We start from the raw sequence: 23,043 nt of genomic DNA, 5'->3' as shown, positions 1-23,043 counted from the left end.
TTGGCTTTTCTCTCCCTATTAATATAGCCCTTGTATTGTTCTGAATGTTCATCATTTACTTCCTTACAATAAAGTTGAATAAACTTGTGACAAGAATATATGCCTAAACTGTTCTTCAGCTGAAGATTGCTTCTAAAAGTAGCACTTTTACCAGAAATATATCAGCCCAGGATAGGTCAGAAAAAAGCTAAGATATTGATTTTGGCTTCTAAGAGGCTAAAATAAGTCTCTCCACCAGGCTGCTCTGCTTTCTACTATTTGTTCTGGGTAGAAAACTAGTTTTGTCCTTTTAACAAATAATTACAGTGGAGAGGCTTGCAATATACTTTGACTATATTGTCTGATGCTTTATTGTAAAGTTGGTGTCAAATAAATGTGGGAGCAAAACAAGGAGCAGAAAAGTAAATATTTGAAAGAATCATCCAATCCTCATTTTAGACTCATGAACATATTCCTGTTTGTCTGTAAAAATAAAAAAGATTCTGGCTCCATGTCTATGGAAATATTGTAAAAACTCATTTACATTGAAATTATGTCACTTTTTTGTGTACGCACAGATGGTGTAGTAAGCTGGCAGAAACTTTCTGCAATAATAGGTTGCATGTAGTCTTGTCTATTCCTCACTCAGGATTGATATATTGTCTATAATAGCCAGATGTCTTAGTCACTGGGCCAGCTACTACCGTAGTTCAAGATTATATTCCCAGTACTAAAGCAGAAAGTACAAATGAAAGTACATGGAAGAATGACTATATCAGCTTATGTTAAAGTGGCTTAAATTTGAAAACAACAAGAAGAAATATTTATTTTTCTTTTCTCTTAGACCAGGTGGGAGTAACATAAATCAGATATTTATATAATATCTGAAGAGATTCTGTAGTTCAAGAAGGACTCCTGGGGAAAAACACAGACATGGGAATTAAGCTTCAAATTTGTAAACATTTTCTGAAGTCCCCCCTCTTCCCAATATTTGGTATTGGAATTGTGTTCATTTTGATTGTCAAGCATTTCTTGGGTTAGAGCTTAAATATGGATGTCTCTTACCTTATGTAATATAATGTAATGTAAATGCTTGACCAAGACACTGAGGTTTAATAATTTAGGTAATATTATGGTTTAACAAATGACAGTTTAGAACTGTTTATGAATTTAGCTACTGAATAGCTTAATGTAAAAACAAAGAGACATTAGCTAATTAAGACTGTATGCGCAACTCATATAAGAATGTGGATGCCTATGTGGAGTTTGCAGCAGATATTTTCTCTTTGCACCCTGATAGAGAAATGTCTGCCACTGCCTAGGATCGAACTCTCGACCTTCCAATGGGAGGTGAGTGTCTTTACCTCTAGGCCAGTGCACCACTCACCAATGGTAGGACAAAATGATAGATGTTTATTATGGGAAATCTGTATACCTTGACTGGATTTTGTGGCATACAGCCAGTGTACAACAGTCAATGTAAAGAAATAAAATTATAGTTTATAATTCACATAATTATAATTCATTTATAATTATATAATTTATATAAATATATAAAACCCAAACTGGACAGAATAATTCTGTAGTTCTACAAATATGCATGCTGTTGAGTTTTTCAGAATACTTCAGTAAGTAAGGTATTACCCCCCAAAAAGGAGAAGAAAATATGTATCCTTCCGCCAAGAAGGAGCTCAAAGAATCCCAAATAGAGTTTGTAGATAGAATGCAGAAATGGTGTTAGGTGCTTTAGGTATCCTGTTATCCTCGAGCTGGACAATTTAGGGTTCCCTCAGTTCTCTGTGCTCAAATCTTAATATTATTTTGTTCGCCTCATCAATGGCTGCTTATGATTTTCCTGAATCTTTTTCCTGACATACATATTTTTGTGCTGACTTTTTCTAACAGTCAGTCTATTGAAGGTAATTTTCCATAACGTAATAGATTTGCCAATGCAGGCATTTTTTATTAAATTGGGAACTGCACTACAAGATTCAGAAAACTGCAGATATCAAAATATAACTATGTTTTGGCTGGTACACTGATTAAGGGAAATTTGAAGTATGGATAGATATTTGAATTTTCCCTATCCAAATTCCTGTAAGTATGTGTTAAGATTTAAGACTCATCTCTGGGTGATTTTGGCTTACCTTAGGGGTGGGCTCCCATGTCATGGTAAGTCCTTGTATGACTTGTAAACTGAGGTCTTGAATGGGGCCCAAGTTGTTTAAGGAGCCATAATTAAAATAATCCATGGTTTATATGAATTTGTGAGCCCATCCTATAAAGTAAAGCAAAACTGGCAGCAATAATCAATTGAGGGAAACTGAACAGAATATAAATCTGTCATTCTTGAGTCCTAAAATGCAAACATTTCCCAATTAATTCCTTGGAGATGGTTTAACAGACAAAAGGAAGAGAAAAGATAATCCTGACACTTGTGTTGTAATATATTTCATAAGATGTATAAAGGTGAATAGTTTGATTCAGTTATTTAATCACATGTACTTTTCTTCCTAGACATTTTGGGCAAGTTCAAAAAAAGATCACTGCCTGACTGAACTTAGGCTTTGAATTGTATTTCAACATTGGCAATCTTGCAAATGAAGGCAAATGTATGTGTCTCGGGATAAGGTTAGAGAATCCAATCTGAGTTGGTCACCGGGACCAGAAGTTTATTTTTCCAAACTTTTGGACTTGTGTTGGAGCCCATCCTCAGGGAACTTCTTTCTCCAGACACATTCTGGAGAGGGAGAGAGATAAGTTCCCCAAGGATGGGCTCCAACACAGGTCCAAAACCTTGGAAGAATAAACCTCTGGTCCCGGTGACCATCGCGTATTGGATCCTGCAATTAGCAATCTTACTTGAATATCATCTTCTATGCAACTGAGAACAACAGTTTGTTTAGTTAAGGGGTAGCAAGGAAAGCCAAGAACAGATCTAGATCTGGTTCTCAAGAATTTCCTATTGCTCCTTGCAAGATCACACAAACTGATTATAAACAGTAACAACGTGGTCACCAAAATAATTCATTGGAACATCTATAAACATTATCATGTGCCACTAATGAAAAATTGGTAGGCATATATAATTAATCAAGCAGTCAAAATGAGCAGGTTAAAATATTGTCGGATTTCCAATACAAAGTGATAAAATCTTGGCTCATAACCCTCCAGATATAACTCTGGTTGAAAAGAGTATAGATAGCTCATGTGGCAATGTCAGGAGATAGTAGAAGACGAAGAATTGGAGATGATCAAAAATATCAAGAAGCTGAAAGATTATGGCATAAACTGCCTTTGGTCATCCCAATGGTTATTGGCACATTGAGTGCCATGCCAAAAAATCTTGGACAGACAAAATCTGCACATTGACAAAATTTTCATCTCTTGATTACAAAAGGCCATACTGCTTGGATCTGCACATATACTATGCCGGTACTTTATGACATTCTAAGTTTTGGGAAGAACTCAATGCAAATGAAAGCCAACACCAGCTAAAGAACAGGCAGCTGTAAGTTTTGCCAGAGGTTTTCCAATTTTTAATTACATCTCCTTGAAGTGTATTGTTAAACTGCTTAGCAGTGAGTGGCTGCAGACTAGTCATATATTATGAGAGAGAGAGACGGGGACAGAAGGAGAGGGAGAGAGAGAGGAAGAGGAAGAGGGAGAAGGAGAGAATGAGAGAGTGAGAGTGAGAGAGAGAGAGCATACCAGTTTGGTCTAGTTGTTAGGGCACCAGGCTAAAAACCAGGAAACTGAGTTCTTTAGGCATGTAAACCAGCTTGGTAACTTTGGGCCAGTCCCTCTCTCTCAGCCCAACTCATTTCATAAAGTTGTTGTTTTGAGGAAAATAGAAGAAGAGAGGAGTATTAGGTATGCTTGTCACTTTGTTTATAAAAATAAACATCTTTTTAAAAAAAAGATGCAGCTCAACTTCACTTGGTGCTGACTAACTCTTGATTTTCCTTGCATTTTCTCAACCATCTTTATTATTACATTTTTAAAAATTTCAGCTTCTTCTTTTTCTTCTTTTCCACCTCCTTTATCCAAGCTGTATTCTTGTTGTATTTCTTTGGGTTTCACAAAACTATGCCCAGACCTGCACTGTTTCTTGCACAAACTGATGAAACAATGGCATGACAAACTAGCAACAATGGTACATTGGAATACCTACAAGAAATGCCATTTGCCTGAAAGCAAGAACTGGAGGGACCACAAAACAAAGTAATAGAAAATAAACAAAATAAAATATTCTTGGATTTTAGAATCCATTAGCCACAAAACACCTAAACTTAACAATTCTTGAAAAGAAAGGCAAAAATTTCTGTATAGTGGACTCTGCAATACCTGGAGATAACAGAAGAGGAGAGAAGGAATTGGGGAAAAAATAACAAACCGTAAAGACCTGCAAATAGATGTAGAATGACAGTTGCAAAAGGGAGTAAAGATGGTAGCAATAGTAATAGGCACCTTAGGCAAAACTATAAAACATCTAGAGCACCATTTGTACACCATTGGCACTGACAAAACTACCATCAGTCAATTGCAGAAGGCAACTTTATTTGGAACAGCTTACTTCTTATAACAATACCTTAACATCATCAAACACAATATCTACCTATCTCAGGTCCTCGATAGGTGGACACAAATACCTAATCCAGCCTAAACATCTGGCTATCTATGCAATCAACTATAATGTAGTTTACCATAAAGTAAAACAACACTAATTTATTAAGTTTCCAGAAATTCAGTATTCAATAACTTAAAAAATAGTATTTCAGAAGTGTCTAACTAAAGTCAACAAAGCAACAATCATCACTACAACTGAAATACTGTAAGTCTGACTGAACATTCATTTTGTTCCTATAATGGTCTTTCATCCAGGGTCTCTCTCAAGTGTGCTGAAATCATTCTTTTAGAGTCTGAATGCTGAATATCTGTTTACAGAAGGCCCCACTGCCTACTTTTTAGTGGGCCTGGAAGCAATCTTATTTCTATTACCATAAGACTGAACAATGAATTAAAATTTGGCATCCATTTGGGAAAGGTTGCAGGGGGCATATCAGGTGACACAGTGAGATTATTGGGTAGGCAGGACTGATATCCCTGGCAGTTTAATATATGAGATCAGGATTGTTTAATGCAATACAATGAAACTAACCAGTTACAAGCAGAAATACAATTATGTATGTATCAGTGGTGGGTTGCTACTGATTCGCACCGGATCAGGCGAACCGGTAGTGGCGGCAGCGGGAGGCTCCGCCCACCTGCCTGCACAGAAGCACCGTGCACGCACATGAGTGAACCGGTAGCAATGGGATTTGGAACCCATCCCTGGTATGTATGTATTTTATTTATTTTTGTAATTTTATTTTGGAGGTGGATAAGGAGGGGTGAATTCTGTGTTTGTTTGGGCTATCATTACCATTTTGTAGATTCTTTCTTAGTTGCTCTTCTACTGCTCTTCTACTCTATCACACCTCTACACTTTTTTTAAAAAAAAAATTGTCCTTTTTCCTGAAAATGCCCTTCTGAGCGTATTTTGCCTTTGACCAGTTGTATCAATATACAGTCTATGGCCTACAACCAGATCATCAGAGATTAAAATCCAGGAAAAGCTTCCTTAGGTCCATGGAAGTCTTTGAAGAATTTAAAAGCAGAGAGGACCTATGGAAAGCTACAAAGAACCAACACTGGATGGAACCAAAGGAGGAGCTGACTCCTGGGTCTGATCATAGCTAGGAAGTATCTAGGAAATCATTGAATAGACTGTGCATGGGGACAACAAGATCCAGAGACACTATGAACAAATGGGGCTATCCGGTGGCTTCTGTTCTTTGCAATTGTGATGACATGCAGGCAACAACACATATGTATACCTGCCCTTTGGGCCCTGATCAGTGTACACTTGAGAACTTCATGGTAGCATGACAGAATGCAATTAATGTTACTAGTTTCTGGCCAAGATCTGTTTAACTTGTACATACTTCAATCATGTATTTTATATTTTAAATGTTATATCATATTGTATGTCTTACTTTAATTGTGATGCTTCTAACACAAATAAACAAACCAACCTTGTATCCTATGCAAAGGACTTAAAAGATTCAAACACGGGAGAAAAAAATGACTTGACATTTATTACAATACATTGAGACATATGTCTATAGTAAAATATTTAGTACAATATATTATGTTGTCACCTTTTAGTTACATGTCACCAAAGATATTCCAACTAGCTTAGAAAAAGGATAATGCACATTTTTTGCTCTGTACAGAGTTCTCTTTAGGATTAATATGCTGTGGAACTGTGAATGCAAATAGCATTCATTATATATGAATGAAGCTTTCATATAATTTTTGTGCCTATCTGGATTTAAAAGAAAAATAAAACAAACTGGCTTTCAGGTTCCTTTGTAGAGCTTATATCTTAATTCTTCATTCCATCACAATTGAATATCAGTTTTATATTTTAATATGAAGTTATTTAAACTTTCTTTGATGTTTTTGTATATGGTGATGCTTTAGAAAATACTGCTTGATTAATGCTATATTTGTGCAGTGAGAAAAGAGCTTTACACTGCTTATATAAACCATGTTAAATATATAAACATGTTCTATTTGTATTTGTAAAAAATAAAATAAAATAAAAATTATATCATTCAAGCATTGCCCAATCACATCACCCAGGTTTTATTTGAAAACCTCTGCAAGGTCAGTTTGAGTCTACATATAATTAGTATTTAAAAGACATGGACACACTAAAATGCTAAGGAGATTGCTTCCAGTAAATGGATTTTTGGACTTAATATTCTTATGGTGATATTTCATAGAAGTAAATTCCACTTACCTAATATATTTTGATGGAGGTGAAAGTATCACTGAAGAGATAGCACTACAATACCAAATTTTGTTTTAAATCCTGGAGTCTGTATATGGACAAAAGTCAGAGGAGTTAAATATGCCCAAATTCAGTTGAACCAATAGATTTCAAGCTTTCTTTATATCATAAATCAGTGAAATATTAAGAGAGTTGGGGAGAGTAGAGTACAGAACAAAGTGCGCTCAGCCATAAATCTCAAATGGCAGCATTGTTCTTATCACCAATCTTCCCCTTTAACCTATGTTATTTTTGTGAAGATAAAAATGAAACATCTTCATGTGTGCCATCCTGAGTTAAATAAAAATGGGATACATATAATTTATTTATTTATTTATTTATTATTTAAATTTCTATACCGCCCTTCTCCAAAATAGGACTCAGGGCGGTGAACAGCCAGAGTAAAAAACAATTCATACAAAATTTAAAAGCAATTTAAAATAATTAAATATTATTGGCCGTAAATTAAAACAACCCAATTTAAAATCAATTTAAAATTAACTCAAGCCAGCCCAGCTAGTTGAAATAAATGGGTTTTCAGGGCCCGACGAAAAATCCAGAGGTCTGTTATTGTACGTATCTCTGGGGGGAGGTTGTTCCAGAGGGTGGGCGCCGCCACAGAGAAGGCTCTCCCCCTGGGAGTCGTCAGCCGACATTGTCTGGCGGATGGCACCCTGAGGAGGCCCAACCTGTGCGAGCGTACTGGCCGGTGGGAGGCTATTGGTGGCAGAAGGCGGTCTCGTAAGTACCCTGGCCCTAAGCCATGGAGCGCTTTAAAGGTGGTCACCAACACCTTGAAGCGCACCCGGAAGACCACCGGGAGCCAGTGCAGCTCGCACAGGAGAGGTGTTACATGGGAGCGCCTCGTTGCCCCCATAATCCCCCGCGCGGCCGCGTTCTGGACCAGCTGGAGACTCCGGGTGCACCCCAGGGGGAGCCCCATGTAGAGAGCGTTGCAGTAGTCCAGGCGGGAAGTGACGAGTGCCTGAGTGACTGTGCGTAGGGAGTCCCGATCTAGAAAGGGGCGTAACTGGCGTATCAGGCGGACCTGATAAAAAGCCCCCCTGGCCACGGCCGTCAAATGTTCTTCTAACGACAGCCGTGCGTCCAGGAGGACGCCCAAGTTACGAGCCCTCTCCGTGGGGGCGAGTGATTCGCCCCCAATAGCCAGCGATGGCGTCAGTTGGCTATATCGGGACGCCGGAAGCCACAGCCACTCGGTCTTGGAGGGGTTGAGTCGGAGCCTGTTTCTCCCCATCCAGGCCCGCACGGCCTCCAGGCACTGGGACATCACTTCAAGGGCATCGTTGGGGTGGCCTGGGGTGGAGATGTACAGCTGGGTGTCATCAGGGTACTGATGGAACTCCACCCCGAAGCCACGGATGATCTCACCCAGAGGCTTTACATAAATGTTGAACAGAAGGGCGAGAGGACCGACCCTTGTGGTACCCCACAAGCAAGGTGCCTCGGGGTCGACCGCTGCCCCCCTGTCAACACAGATTGCGACCGGTCAGAGAGGTATGAGGAGAACCACCGCAGAACGGTGCCCCCCACCCCCAACCCCGCCAACCGGTGCAACATGATACCATGGTCGATGGTATCAAAAGCCGCTGAGAGGTCTAACAGGACCAGGATAGAGGAGCAACCCCTATCCCGAGCCCTCCAGAGATCATCCACCAACGCGACCAATGCCGTTTCCGTGCTGTGCCCAGGCCGGAAGCCGGACTGGAGCGGGTCTAGATAGCTTCATCCAGGTACCGGGGAAGCTGTTGCGCCACCACACTCTCAACAACCTTCGCAACAAAGCGAAGGTTGGAGACTGGACAATAGTTAGCCAAAACAGCCGGATCCAGAGAGGGCTTCTTGAGGAGGGACCTCACAACCGCTTCTTTCAAAGCGGCCGGCAGGACCCCCTCACTCAAAGAAGCGTTAACAATCTTCTGGAGCCAGCCTCGTGTCACTTCCCGGGAAGCCAGTACCAACCAGGAGGAGCACGGGTCCAATAAACATGTGGTTGCGTTCAGCCGTCCCAGGACCCTGTCCATGTCCTCGGGAGCCACAGGATCAAACTGCCCCCAGGTAACACTCTCAAGACCTGCCTCAGTCATCCCGTCCAGACATACCCAGTCAGAGGCCAGCCCTTCCCGAATCTGAGCGATTTTGTCATACAGATACTGCACAAAATCCTCAGCTCGGCCCTGCAAGGGGTCATCCCGCACTTCCAGATGGAGGAGGGAGCGGGTCACCCTAAACAGGGCGGCCGGGCGATTATCTGATGACGCGATAAGAGCGGCAAAATAGCTAGATTTTGCCGCTTTTATCGCCACTAGGTAGGTCTTAATATGAGACCTTACCAGTGTTCGGTCGGATTCGGAGCGGCTGGTCCTCCAACTACTCTCCAGGCGTCTTTTCCGGCGCTTCATCTCCCTAAGCTCCTCGGAGAACCAAGGAGCTAGGTGAGTTCGGTGCCGGGTCAGAGGCCGCAAAGGCACGACACGGTCCAAGGCCCCGGAAGCCGCACTATCCCAGGCGGCCACCAGGTCTTCAGCCGAGTCATGAGCCAGAGTCTCAGGAAATGGCCCAAGCTCCATCTGGAACCTATCAGGGTCCATCAGGCGCCTGGGGCGGAACCACCTGGTCGGTCCCGCCTCCCAGCGGCGGGGTGCAGTGGTTAGAAAGTCCAGTCGAAGGAGCGAGTGGTCAGACCATGACAAGGGTTCGATGGCTATATCCCCTATATCAAGGGCACTCAACCACTGACCAGAGACAAAAACTAAGTCCAGAGTGTGTCCCCCTGTGTGAGTGGGGTCATGAATTAACTGAGTAAGGTCCATGGCCGTCATGGAAGCCATGAACTCTCGAGCCACCTCAGACGTTTCACCGATAGATGGCAGGTTGAAATCCCCCATAATAACAAGTCTGGGGGTGTCCACCGCCACCTCGGCTATAACGTTAAGCAGCTCGGGCAGGGCCGTTGCCACGTGGCAGGGAGCCAGGTACGTGACCAACAAGCCCATCTGTACTCCACGACCCCACTTTACAAAGAGGGACTCACATCCGGCTATCTGTGGAACAGTGGTCTCCCTTGGATCCAGACCTTCCTTTATAATAACCGCCACCCCCCCGCCCCTGCCCTGAGCCCTCGGTTTAATCAGTTTACTGACATATGGAAACATAATAAATTATCATGATCACAATTTATCTTCCATTTTATGTTTATCTAATTACATAATAATTAATTATTGAGAGCCAGTTTGATGTAGTAAGACTAGAAACTAGGAGACTAATTTCTAAAGTTCTAATCCCAACTTTAAAACATGAAACCAGCTTAATGAGCTTGGCCCAGTCACTCTCTGTCTCAGCCCTAGAAAGAAGGCAATGGCAAAACAGTTCTGGAAAACTTTGCCAAGAAAATTGCAGGGACTTGTCCAGGCAGCCCCCAGGAGTCAACTCATGAATATTTAAATTGAACCTGGATTCTCACCACATGGGGAGGAGTGCACCAGATGCAGTAGCAAAGAAATGTTGTGGACCATTTACCTTGTAGCAGCTCAAGCATCCTTTACCTTTTGCACTCAAACATCAGAAATAACATATTGCCCAATTGTGTGTATGTCTGCTTTTTCATGTGAAGATAATGGTTGCCCTCGACTTACAACAGTTCATTTAGTGACCATTCAAAGTTATAATGGCACTGAAAAAAGTGACATTTTTTTCACACTTACTACCATTACAGCATCCCATGGTCACATGATCAAAATCCAGACTTTGGCATCTGACTCATATTTATGACAGATGCGGTGTCCTGAGGTCATAGGATCATCTTTTGCAAGCGTCTGATAAGCAAAGTCAATGGGGAAGCCAGATGCACTTAACTGTGTTACTAATTTAACACCTCCAGCGATTCACTTAACAACTGTGGCCAGAAAGTTCATAAAATGAGGCAAAACTCACTTAACAAATGTCTCACTTAACACAATTTTGGCCTTGATTGTGGTCGTAAGTCTAGGACTACCTGTACTGTGGCTTTTACCATCAATTTATCCTTTAGCATTCATTTTATGCTGATCACTTTGGGACATAATTCAAGATGTGCTTTGGGAGGGAGACTGGAATGGACTGAAAGGGAATTTATATCTGAGTAAATTTAAAATGAGGACGTTGATCAGTTTTAAGCCATACTGACATATGTGAGAGTAAATCTCCCTGAACACAATACGCCTTCTGAGAAATGTACCTAAGATTGTTTTTTCCCCTGTTTCCGAGGATATTTGTAGACTTGACTTTCTTTTCCTGCTCTTCAGTAAATGTCAAAAGATCTGTAAATATTGAGAAGCTAACTTGAGTTTTGTTGTATGTGTGCACAGAGATAGAACTTTAGATTTTTTAAAATCTAATTTGCATTGTTTTTTAGATTTTGGGGATATTTTGGGAGGGGGAGATTCTCTATATAAGTAGAAACTGTGTGAAAATAGCTGACAGTTCTCTGCTAGAGCCATCTGTCATATAGCTGTGACATATGTTTGATTTGTTTATTCAGGACTGAAGTGTAAATTGATACATTGAAGTAATGTTTGACTTTAGCGATTAGTGAGTATCTGAACAGATACAACAAGTACATGCCTGTACACATTTTCCCAAGCCTGATAACATTTTCAAAGGAATGGTCAGGTACACAAAATCTTACCCACTTTCTTCACATATATGCAACACCCAACAGAAAGATTATGAGGTTGATTTCATCCAGCTCTTCGTTTACTTGGCATGGTTTACCCTCAACTCTACCTAATTCAGAAGAAATTAATCTATGCTCCGGAGGACCAGCAACTTAATTCAGTACCCCCTACCTTGTTGTTCTCCATATTGTTGGATAGTGAGGGCAATGGTGGCGGGGTGGTGGTGGTGGTACAGGAATTTAAATAACACCCTTAAAAGCTATTTGTTGGGCAAGCTAATTAAATTAATGTGTTTAAGGTCGCAGCCCTAGCAAACATGCTGCCACTCTGCTCCTAATCCTGAAACTTGGGATAGATGTGATAGTGGAGGATGTGTTCCTTGCCGGTTTCACAGGAGATATTAACTTGCCTTGTTTCTTTCTGCTGCCAATGTTTTGGAAATTTGAAAAAAAAAAAGTGTGCTACAGCCAAGCTACCTGCAGCAAAAAGGCCATCCCTAATCGATATAATTCGTAAGATAAAAGGGGCCATGCACGCCTTTGTTCTTGAATGGATAATTTAACTGCCTGTGACATTTATCCAATACTTGATAGCAACAGTCAATACAAGCCAGCAGGGGCGGGAAGTGGGTTATCTTTGAAACAGACCGACCCTCAAGAGCACCGCGCTTGTTCCTCCTCTCACCCTGTTACAAGCTCCGGCCAAGGGGCTTTCCGAGATTTCCCCGAGATTGGCTGCTTTGCTCCCTTGCGCACCTGGAAACGCGCGCAGGCTGGCCGTGGGAAGGGCGCCTGAAAGTTCCTTTCCTCGGCAAACGTGAAAGGCAGGGACGCGCTCAGTGGCAAAAAAAAAAAGAAAAAAAAAAAGCGAAAGGGAGGCGCCTTCCGCAAAAGCGCTCGCTTGCTGGGAAGGGTCTACACAAGAACGGTGGTCGAGGACTGTCAGGCGAGACAGTCCTGAGCGCGAACCAATTTCTCCAAATCCACGGCTCCTTTGGCTTATAACTAAAGCTCCATTGAGTTTTTCTTTTTCTTTCTTTCTTTCTTTCTTTCTTTCTTTCTTTCTTTCTTTCTTTCTTTCTTTCTTTCTTTCTTTCTCTCTCTCTTTCTTTCTCTCTCTCTCTCTCTCTCTCTTTCTTTCTTTCTCTCTCTTTTTCTTTCCATCCATCCATCCATCCATCCATCCATCCTTGATTTATAACATCGCCTCTCCTCCCCCGTCCGGTTGGTACTAAAGCTCCCTCCCGCGTCCACTCGCGAACGAACGTGGCGTCTTGCTTTTTTTTTTTTGGTGGCGACTGGGTGAAACCTAACCGAGCGCAGGAAAAAAACTTTTCCGGGGACGGGGGACGAGAGCCGTCGCCTTTGCTTTCTCCGACTCTGCCCCGTTCAGTCCAGCGGAGGGACTTTCCTCTCGTGGAAGCGAGAGCGGTTTGCCTCGAGAGCAAGAGCTGCACCTGCTGGAGCGCTTCCTCCGGCGGGATCGAGAGCCCCGGCCGTTGCCGTGTCTCTTCGTCCAATAGAGGGGGCGACTGGAGCGCGTCGAGAAACGCCGGCGGCGCTACAAAAGGAGGCTTCGGTGGGGCTGGCCGCCTTTCTAGTGCCTTTCTCCGAGAATCGAGCTCGGACCCAGCTAATTGGGCGCAGACCCTGAAAGGCTGCAGGTTTCGGGGAGGTGAAAAAAGTCCCTTCAGAGAAGGCAGAGGGACCCCTTGGGCTAACCCGGGGGTCGCCCGCAGACTTGGAGGCGGCTGTAAAGGAGACCGGCGGCGGGTTGTCGGACGGCAGCGGGACTGGGAAACCAACCTCTGGATCACTGTTCCTTTTCTCCCCCCCTCCCTCTCGGCTTTCTTGGAGTTCCTGCTAGGGGGAGACGTTGCCCCCCCCTCCGCCCCCCCGAAAAAGAGGCTGGGGAAGCTCCAGCTCCGAATTGCGCTCCCGCGCTTGAAGTGGGAAAGGCTGGCTCTCCTTCTCGCTCGCTTTGATTGAGAAATCGACCCTTCTGTTTTCCGGGATCCTGGGATGTAAGCTCCTCCATGTGAGAAAATCTTCGCCTTTCGCCTCGCCTCCCCCTCCTTTTGCAGAGCAGCTGCTCTTGCTTTTGCTCCCGGTGGACGGAAGAGAGAGAGAGAGAGAGAGAGAGAGAGAGGAGAGGGTGGGGATTTCTTTCTTTCTTTCTTTTTCTCTCTCCCCCTCTCCCTTGTAAATTCAATGGATATGAACTTGGTGGCTTTGGAACCTTGCTGGTTTGGAATATCTTAGGTGCTGAGATCGCCTTCTGGAGCGACGGAAGCAAGTTCGTTGGAGAGAAGGATTTGTCGAGGAGCAAGATGCCTCTGGCTACCTTCTACTTGGTGTTGCCCTTAATGGGTAAGTGGCCGGTGCGTTAAATCATTGGTATGTGACTCTGTACAATCTTTCTTGGCTTTGTGAGTTCCAAGCAGTGGCTGATAGCCGATTGATTGTCTGGGAAAGACACGGTGGTCTGCCAGTTTTACACCAATATTTGCAACGCGGAGAATGGCTTTTTACACTGTAATTCAGCGCCTGCTTACTTGGCTGTAGGTCTCGTTGGGATTTAGTTGGGCTTACTTCTGAGTAAAACTTACACAGGGTGGTGCTGTTTGCAAAAGATATGCTGCCTTTTGATTTTTAAACTGGAAGTAAGTTGGAAGTAAAACTTTCCAGTAAATTCATCTTTATTAGAAGAAAGTGAGGGTTGTAATTTATAAAAGGTATAGTTGTATCCTGACTGTTCTGAGCTGTGGCAATAAAAAAGACTTGTACCTCCAGTCTGCTGTGGCTTGCAAATAGATATGGGGTGTGTTTGAGTGCACACAGCCCAGTTTGTCTTTTTTTATTGGAAAGGAAATAAAGAATTAAAAGATGACATATTGGTTGTACCAAGAATGCTGGAGGAAGAGGAATTTGAAAATTCCTCTTGTTGTTTTTAAATCTTTCCAGTGGAAGACATCAGAAGCCTAGCTTTTTAAAAAGAAGCTGAAGTTTGAAAGATTCCTGGATGTTTAAGAATATTGCTCTCATTTGACCTTTTTCCTGACTGAAATTAAAATCACAACACTGCCTTTGTGCAGATGAACAATTTAACTTCCTAATGCTGTTGTTAGAGCATAAAGGGGATAGTTTCTATACTTTGAAAGTTAACTTCCATAAATATGGGTTTTCCAAAGAAAATGAAACTTGGGAGAAAAAAACTGGCTGTAAAATGGGGCTAATAGGTGAGATGACTTTATCTTACACAGCTGATGCATTGATTTGGCAATGACTTTTTAAAAAAACCATTCAATTTTAAAGAATTTCCTGAAGAGGGAGAGACGTTAGCCTTCCATTTGCCAAGTTCTCTTTGGTGTCTTTGCTATCCTGAGAAAGGCAGCCAAAGCCAAGCTCTCTCTGCATCTCCCTCCCCCCCTCCTTGGATCCTTGCAATTATTATTGTAGTTTTGTGTATATTCTCTTGGACTGACCTCTCAGGGGTTGACAGGTTCTCTTTTGCTCTCTTTGAATGCAGAAGTGCTCTTCTCGGCTGAAGTGAGTGGGCTGCTTGGAGGAGACCATCTGGATTGTGTGAAAGCCAGCGACCAGTGTCTCAGAGAGCAGAGCTGCAGCACTAAATACAGGACACTGAGGCAGTGTGTAGCTGGCAAAGAGAGCAACTTCAGCCGGGCAGCAGGCCTGGAGGCAAAGGACGAGTGCAAAAGCGCCATGGAGGCTCTCAAGCAGAAATCCCTCTATAATTGCCGCTGCAAAAGAGGCATGAAAAAGGAGAAAAACTGTCTGCGTATTTACTGGAGCATGTACCAAAGCTTACAGGGTACGTGGTTGTCATACACAACATCCTTCCCTGCCTCCTTCCTTCCCCAGTGCTAGAAAGGAATGCCCTCTGTCCTGCCCCCCAGGTCCTCCATCAACTGACCTTGTAATTTTCTTTGTGCTCTTTGGCTGCAGAGGGAGGACCACTGATGCCACCCAGCCAGAGCAGCTGTTGCTGTTTCCTATTGTTGAAAATGAAAACTCAAAAGATTTTCCCCAGAAGGGACTCCTCTGACCTTTGTAAACCAAAGTCAAAAGGGGAGTACAGATCTACAAAGCAGTTGAATTAGGAACTTCCCTTCCTCCCAGCAAAGACCATCAGCCTTTGTTAATGAAATCTAAAGTCGGGAGATTATACAGGCCAATTTCTCACCTGTGAGGTCAAATTGAAGTCACACCTCCCTTAGCCAAGCTACCCAAGACATATCTAACAGCAGCATCCTTTCTGTAGTGTGGGAGTAGATGAATTTTGGGAAAAGCTTCCTTTAATAACATGCTGACGTCAAGCCAATGAAAAAAATTATAGTCATTGTTTCCTGAGGCAATAGGGATCTCCAGCATATGGCTCTTGTTGACAATTTAAAGTTCAGCTATGCTATTCTTGTTATTCTATATGTCTTACAAGAATGTCTCTTTATATCTGAGAGGCTTAGCTGAATCAATATTTGCTGCTAAACAAAATAGTTTAACTTTGGATTATTGACTTCTTACTTGGGGTCTTTCATCCAAGTATCTGAATGCATTTTTATTTCTCAGATTTATACTCTGCTTTATCCATTATTTTCTCAAGGCAGTGGTTTTTGGCTTATGTGATAAAATAGGCTGACAAAAAACAAGTAGCCAAGCCTAGGGGCTCCATTGCTTCAAGTAAAATGGTGGAATTTTTGTCCCAGCTTTGAAGAAGGCTGGTGGCCTATATCTCACATATTAAACAGATGAGTTTTCCCACAGAATTCTGTAAACACCCATACATTTCTCATAGAATGTCAAATTTAAGATTTTTTTGAGGAAAGAATTATTGTGATTCTCATAGATGTATGGATGAGGTTTTTTCCTTAGTTTTCTGGCACTCTCTTAACTAAGAAAAATACTTGTTCCACGTGTATTGGATGCAGTTAGATGTAGATCTAAATCTATTTGGTTTACAAGAAAAGTTGAAAAAAAAGTACTTTTTTTCTCTTAACATCTCTAGAAAATGATTATTATAAATATAACATCCCCTGCCATTTTTTTAAAAAAACATTTTTTACTTCTCTTAATATTATTTATTTGATTTCTGTATTACCTTTTATTTGGAAGTAAGTACAAAGTATTTATAAGATATAATAATGATTGAACTTCAAAGTAATGAGTCCTTGAAGTTTGTTCCCCTATCTTTAACAGCTACAGATACAAAAGAGAAAGATTAAAATTCCTTCAATTGAAGTTTCTGTAGGATTGTTACCAAAGAAAAAGAGTTGAAGAAGATGATATGGTGGGATGGGAGGCCAGATAAAAAGTGGAAAGTAGTAATAATTGAATTCATTTTCATGTTTGTTGTTGGGAATAGCCTGGAGATCCTAGGAGTGTTGTAGTTTAGAAAATGTTTTAAAAAGCATGAAAGAAAGAAAAAATCATTTTAAATTGTTTTTAGGAAATGATTTGCTTGAAGAATCACCTTATGAACCAGTGAACAGCAGGTTAACGGATATATTCAGGCTAGCACCAATTGTATCAGGTAAATGGCTTATGTTTCTTCTACAGAACTGTAGAGTGGCCAAAATTGAGCATTTTAGATGGATAATGCATTTTCTATGGTTTTATAGCTTTAATAAGTCTGGTTCTATACTTGGAATGAAAAAGTTATAATCAAGACTACAAATAAAATATATCAACTTAGTCTATTATTATTAATTCTGCAATTTGATCTTATGCAAGTTTAATCAAAATCAAAGCCTCTTTTGTAGGATGTGGTTTAGGCAAATTAAATTTAAGCCAAAACTGTAAACCCTCTTGACTTTTGGTCATTGTATTATTATTGTTTCCTTTTGTTATTATGAGACTTGGAGCAGAACCTAGTCTGATATTATTTTTGGTCTGATATCAGTGCTTGATTATTTAAAAACCTATAGCTTAGATGAGTACATATTCTTGTTCAATTACTGTAATATGAAGTGATTACTCAGAAGAGTAAAACAAAAAGTACAACCCAACAATAGCAAGAAGCAGCATATGACATCAATCCAGCTGACAAGTCATAATGTTTCTGTGAAAGCAGCCTATACATTCATTTGTGACTCATCTGATGTGCATGCTTATGTGGGAAAAAGTCCTATGTCAGCTATATTTATGAGAAAAGATGATCTGTGTTCTATTGTTCTTAAAGGACATTGTAGTATAAATGGACTGCAAGACTCATCTAAAAAATGCTTTCTATTATGTTCCAGCTCTTTTGCATTGTTTATGTACTTTCAAAAGAAATTTTTAAAAAGGAGGTGGGGAGTGAGAAACTAAATATGCCTGTAGGTGGCAATCTGATCTTCTGCCTTTAGAATGTACAATGCAAGATCTGGTTGCAAATGTAACTGGTACCAATTTCTTTCATTGACATCAGGGTAAATAAGATGATTCTGTTTCATGTTTAGATGGATGGGAGGGTTTTTTTTTATATACTAAATGGAAAAATATTTTCTTAACTTTTTTTTCTTGTGGAGTTAGAAATAAATCTCGTGGAGTTCATTGAGATTTACTCCCATACTAGATTTGATCTTTTGTTCTTTTATTCATTTTGCTTTCATAATTCTTCCACAGTATTATCTTGGAGAATTTGTGTTATTCCAGTGCAAAGTGAATCTGGATCTTATTTGGGCTTTCATATTTAAATTGCATTTCTCAAGTTAAAGCCAATTAGGGATTGCACGGCACCATCAAAATCTTGTCTTGTAATTTAATATAATCAGTGTATCAGCCAAGTTTGCATGTTTGCACTTTAAACTCAGCTCCTCGGTGAAAAACAGGAGCACCAGCATGCCAGGATAAGTGGCTTGGAGAAGATTTTTTTTTTTTTTTGAAGGCTTTCCAAATAAGTACTATTGCTATTTCATCTGAATTGGCTGATGCAAACTTTGCAGCTAAGCTTTTAATGTTCCTTTAAAATCAATTTGAAATCATTTTTTATCTGCCTTTCAGAGCTAACTTGATTGAATGTAAGCTTTTCTGGCTCAATTGTGATTTCTTTTTTCCTTTTCTTTTGACAAGGCAAATGTGGTTGCTTTCTTTGTTTCCCCCTCACCTCAGTCGTTAATTGTTAGATCTTGTTATATCTCATAACTGCCTAAGCTGCATAATCTATTTATGCAGCTAGAAGTATTGTGCATTCTTCTCCTGATATTCCCATGTATTCAGCAGTAGGATTGGTTTTTGAAAGTACATAGAAGTTTCTTTAATTTAGACAATACTGTGAATATGAATCACTATTCTAATGCTTTGAAAGTATTGAACAGCAACAGTTGTCTCCTAATTAGATTCTTACTGTGTTAATTTATTGATCTGCTGTACTTTCCTGTTTCAAGTTCACTGGGTGTATATACAGAAAAAATACTGTGTTTGAAATGTTGGCTTTTTACTAATTTGATTGTTAAACTTGCTTAAGGCAGCAGGGTTTCTATCTGCTTATCTGCCAAATCTGGTCAGTGTTTACCTTGCATATTAAATATACTCAATTCAGTGTTTTCCCTTGTTAGAGTTATATATGAGCATAACTGAGGTCAGATGTTGGTCTGTTTTATATGACCACAGTTTTGTGTGTCTCCCATATGGCTTTCTTTACACAGTGAGACCAAGCTTCTGAATAATTTATTAGATGCAAGTTGAAAAATCTCGATAACTCTCTCTGGGTATTTTGTAAAAGATAGTGGACTAGTGAAAAGCAATGGTTCATTTTTGCTTCATGTATTTTTCAATAAGCAACAGGTTATATGTTTCTAGAATCACACACACGCACACAAAATGAGAATGACACTTTCCATATTTGCATAATTTTCTTTTTTCCCCTCATTTCTTTTCTATGAAATTGTGTTAAGCTAGTGTGGCATATTTATGTGAGTTACTAATTTTTGGTGTTAATGTTTGGACAGTGAAATAAGGCCATCTTTTTTAGCCAGTTGTATAAAGAATCCTGCCTCCCCCTCCAACCTGTTCAATTGTGTCTGATTCTCAGAGATTATCTGTTGCAATCTGTTGCAGGATTTTTGACAAGATGTTTTGGAAGGGGTTTGCCATTGCCTTTTTTCTTAGGCTGAGAGAATGACAGGTCCAAGTCATCCAGTTGGCTTTGTGTCTCAGGAAGGGCTAGAACTCACGGTCTGCTGGTTCTGAGCCTAATGCCTTAGCCACTTCACCAAGCTGGCTCTCAAAGAATCATATTCACTATGTTTATTATAAAAGTTTTTAACTGAAGCAATTCACTATAGCAATATTGATGATTGAATGATTAACTCAATAGTAGAACAGGTGCTTTGTTTGGAGAAAGTCTCAGGTTAATTGCTAGCCTACACAGAAAAAGTGGGAAAGACCCAGGGGTGAAATCCAGCAAGTTCTGACAGGTTCTGGAGAACCGGTAGTGGAAATTTTGAGTAGTTCGGACAACCGGCAAATACCACCTCTGGCTGGCCACAGAGTGGGGTGGGAATGGAGATTTGCAGAATCGTTTCGCTCCCATGCCCACCAAGCCACACCACACCATGCCCACCAAGCCACGCCCACAGAACTGGTAGTGAAAAAAATTGGATTTCACCACTGGAAAGACCACTAAACAATTGCTACTGATAAGTGTAAGAAAAGTATCTGCTGTTCAGCCTACTTATAAATGAACTGAAGAAGGAGTAAGAAAATAGGATTATCAGATTTGCATATGACAAAAAGATAAGGGAAATGCAAACACTGTAGAAGACAGTAACAAGATAAAGAAAGGTCTTGACAAGTTGGAATAATGAACAAAAACCAACAAGATGAATATCAATAGAGACAATTGGTAAGTCTTACCTTTTGGTAGGGAAAATCAAAGGCAAGAATATAAAATTAGGGTAGGGGACAAACTAGGCAAGATGTCAGTACTTCAACCTGCATTTACTCTAGTGCTGACATAAGAAGGAGAAGAGGGGGCAGCTGGCAAGAGGACGCTTGACATTTCACCTACTTATTTTCCTTGAAGATAATATCCCCTAGGAGATGAGAGGGAGAGGGACATTCCTGGGAGCTTAGGTGGTAGATATGGGGAGAGTGATTTGGAAGAAGGCCAATGAGATGCAGAGATTTGGGGAAAGGAAAGGGAGGATTTGGGGTCAGGAAGTCAGAGATGGCTACGCCACAATCAGGGGCAGATTGTCGTGCTTAATAAAATGAAAGATTTCCTCAAAGACTTATCTGTTTGGAAATGCAATTTATTTTATTTGAAGACAATATCAAAACCTGATACAAAGTATATGCAAGAAGTAATCTGGCTGGATTGGTGTATCACCAAGATGAATGTCAATTAAGAATGTGATGTTGCAGAAAAGCAGTTGTGATTGTGCATTAACAGATTCAGTGGCAAAAGCAAATAAAACATTGTCCCTCTCTATTTTGTATTAATCAGACTATCCCTACAATGCTGCATTCAGTTTTAAGAAGGACATTGGCAAATTGAAAAATGTCAGAGAAGTACAATCAAGATGACAAGGATCATGGAAAGAAAAATCTATGAGAAACTGTTGGAAACACTAGTTGTTTTCAGTCCAGAAAAAAGGAAACGGCAGGGAGGCATGAGAGTTGTCTTGAGATATCAAAAGGTCTGTCATGTAGATCATGGGGTAAAATTAGTCAGAGTTCCTTATTGGCTTTAAATTACAAAGCAGTAGATTTTGGTTATAATGGGGATTATATTTGTTATAATAGTGCAAACTCCTAAATGTTCTCCAAAATTCTATAATTTATATTATATTCTACTATTGATATCTCTTGTTCTGTCTGATTCATTGAGTCATTGTTTCAGAGATACTTCTTTATCTAAACAAGAAACAAGTATCATGGGGGCAAGCAAAAAAGCATGGGAGTGCGAGTGACTTCTGACTTCCTGCTGGCTGCTCATCGACTTTCTTTGTGGGAAGCTGGAGCATTTGAAACAGGTTTGTAAAATTTCAGTCCCACAGGAGTAATGGGTCCTCGCTAAAATTTTGAAAAATTTCAATCCCTGAGGTATATGGTACTGTCATCACCTCGAAAGAGTTCAACTTCTGCTGACATCCTCATTGACTTGTGGGAAGCTGACAGGAAGCATTCTTCTTTTCACATTATATTCACAATAAGGACTGGCACCGTTTCTTCACTACCCTCGATTGGAAGCAGGGCCCACACGGAGGCAGGAAAGGTTGAGATCAACCCATGATAATCATGTGATTTTGGCCAATCATGGCAGCATGGAGTTGCAGTGTAAGTGAAGTAGCCACAACTTGCCAAATTTCAATTCCCTGGGATTAACGAGTTCAGGATTTTGGATGCATGCTGTAAATTATCCCATTTGAGGTATATTGGTTCAAAAATGGTTGCCTTATGATACACCATTTTGCCCAATTGAAGATTATAAACAGATACAAGACATTTAGTAATATATAGATTATTATTGTAAGGCAGCATCTTGCCTTAAATGGTGAATCTGTGGATAACAAGACTTTGAAAAAGAATACTTTATACATGTACTAAAGCTGTTCCACCAATTTGTGCACACATAAAATACATACAAAACCTTTCCCAAGTTCTTCTAACAAAATAATCTCCATTAAAAGAGGGATATGTGTTATTCTTTATTATGGATAATAATATCCATATTATCCATAATAATAACTAATAATTATTAGTTTGTACTTATTATGTAACCATGATTAATGAGAGATATTTGATAACAAGGCCACATGTTTTGGTGTTATAAATGTAATCTTACACCTTAGGAAAGTATCTAGTTATTGTAAAGAAGTGGCCTCATTTGTACAAGCAAGAAGTACTTTGTGGGAAGCTGTTGAAATACTGTACACAGCAGGACTTACCCGATTGTTTGGTATTCTTTGCTTTTTATTACTTTTGAGAGCAATAATATTAAAAGAATTTAATAGAGTTGAGATTTGGGAAATATTTCAGTGCATTCTTAAAAATGCTGCATAATGTTTGTTAACATGCATTTCATATTCATTTTTAAAAACTATCCAAGTTTCTTTTATGTGAACAGCCTATATTGGTTTCATATATTGTATATTGGTTTCATATAAATAGCTGAAGATTACCCAGAAATGAAGGGAGAATGGGGCTCTAGTCTCACATGGCTCCTTACATAATCCCTGCCTCCAACATAACCCCTCTAATTCTTTCAGTATGAATGATGATAGTCCTGTTTCTTTTATGGAAACAGAACATCATTATGAATATTATCCATTTCTGCAGGGGAAAAAACATTTCTCTTCAAAAATCACACCTGCAAATCTATCCAGTTCTGTTTGGTGATTCTTCCTATGGTGGTAGTGGAAAGTATTACTTGAAATTCACGTTTGGGCTCAAGATTTAGGTTTACTGATTCTTGAATTACATTAGTCTCCGAAATAAATCCTGTATTATCGTACCTGTACACATAGTATTCAGCCAGAGATTCTTACTGATTACTGATTCTTACTGA

The 23,043-nt window shown here is 40.3% G+C and overlaps 1 protein-coding gene across 1 annotated transcript in view; it reads left to right on the top strand.

Moving 5' to 3' along the window:
• Nucleotides 1-12,451: 12,451 nt before the first annotated feature.
• GFRA1 (GDNF family receptor alpha 1) overlaps nt 12,452-23,043 on the top strand; it is a 255,963-nt gene continuing 245,371 nt past the window's right edge. The window contains exons 1-3 of the mRNA XM_034440214.3: nt 12,452-13,904; nt 15,064-15,366; nt 16,999-17,082. Of these exons, the coding sequence (XP_034296105.1) occupies nt 13,865-13,904; nt 15,064-15,366; nt 16,999-17,082 (427 nt within the window). The 5' untranslated portion in view covers nt 12,452-13,864. The remainder of the gene's footprint in view (nt 13,905-15,063; nt 15,367-16,998; nt 17,083-23,043) is intronic.

The sequence above is a fragment of the Pantherophis guttatus genome, chromosome 6 (assembly GCF_059756535.1).
Source record: "Pantherophis guttatus breed Tessera chromosome 6, ASM5975653v1, whole genome shotgun sequence".
Classification (NCBI taxonomy): Eukaryota; Metazoa; Chordata; class Lepidosauria; order Squamata; family Colubridae; genus Pantherophis; species Pantherophis guttatus.
The sequence above is the reverse complement of the archived record's forward strand: the minus strand, read 5'-3'. Positions and strand labels throughout refer to the sequence as shown.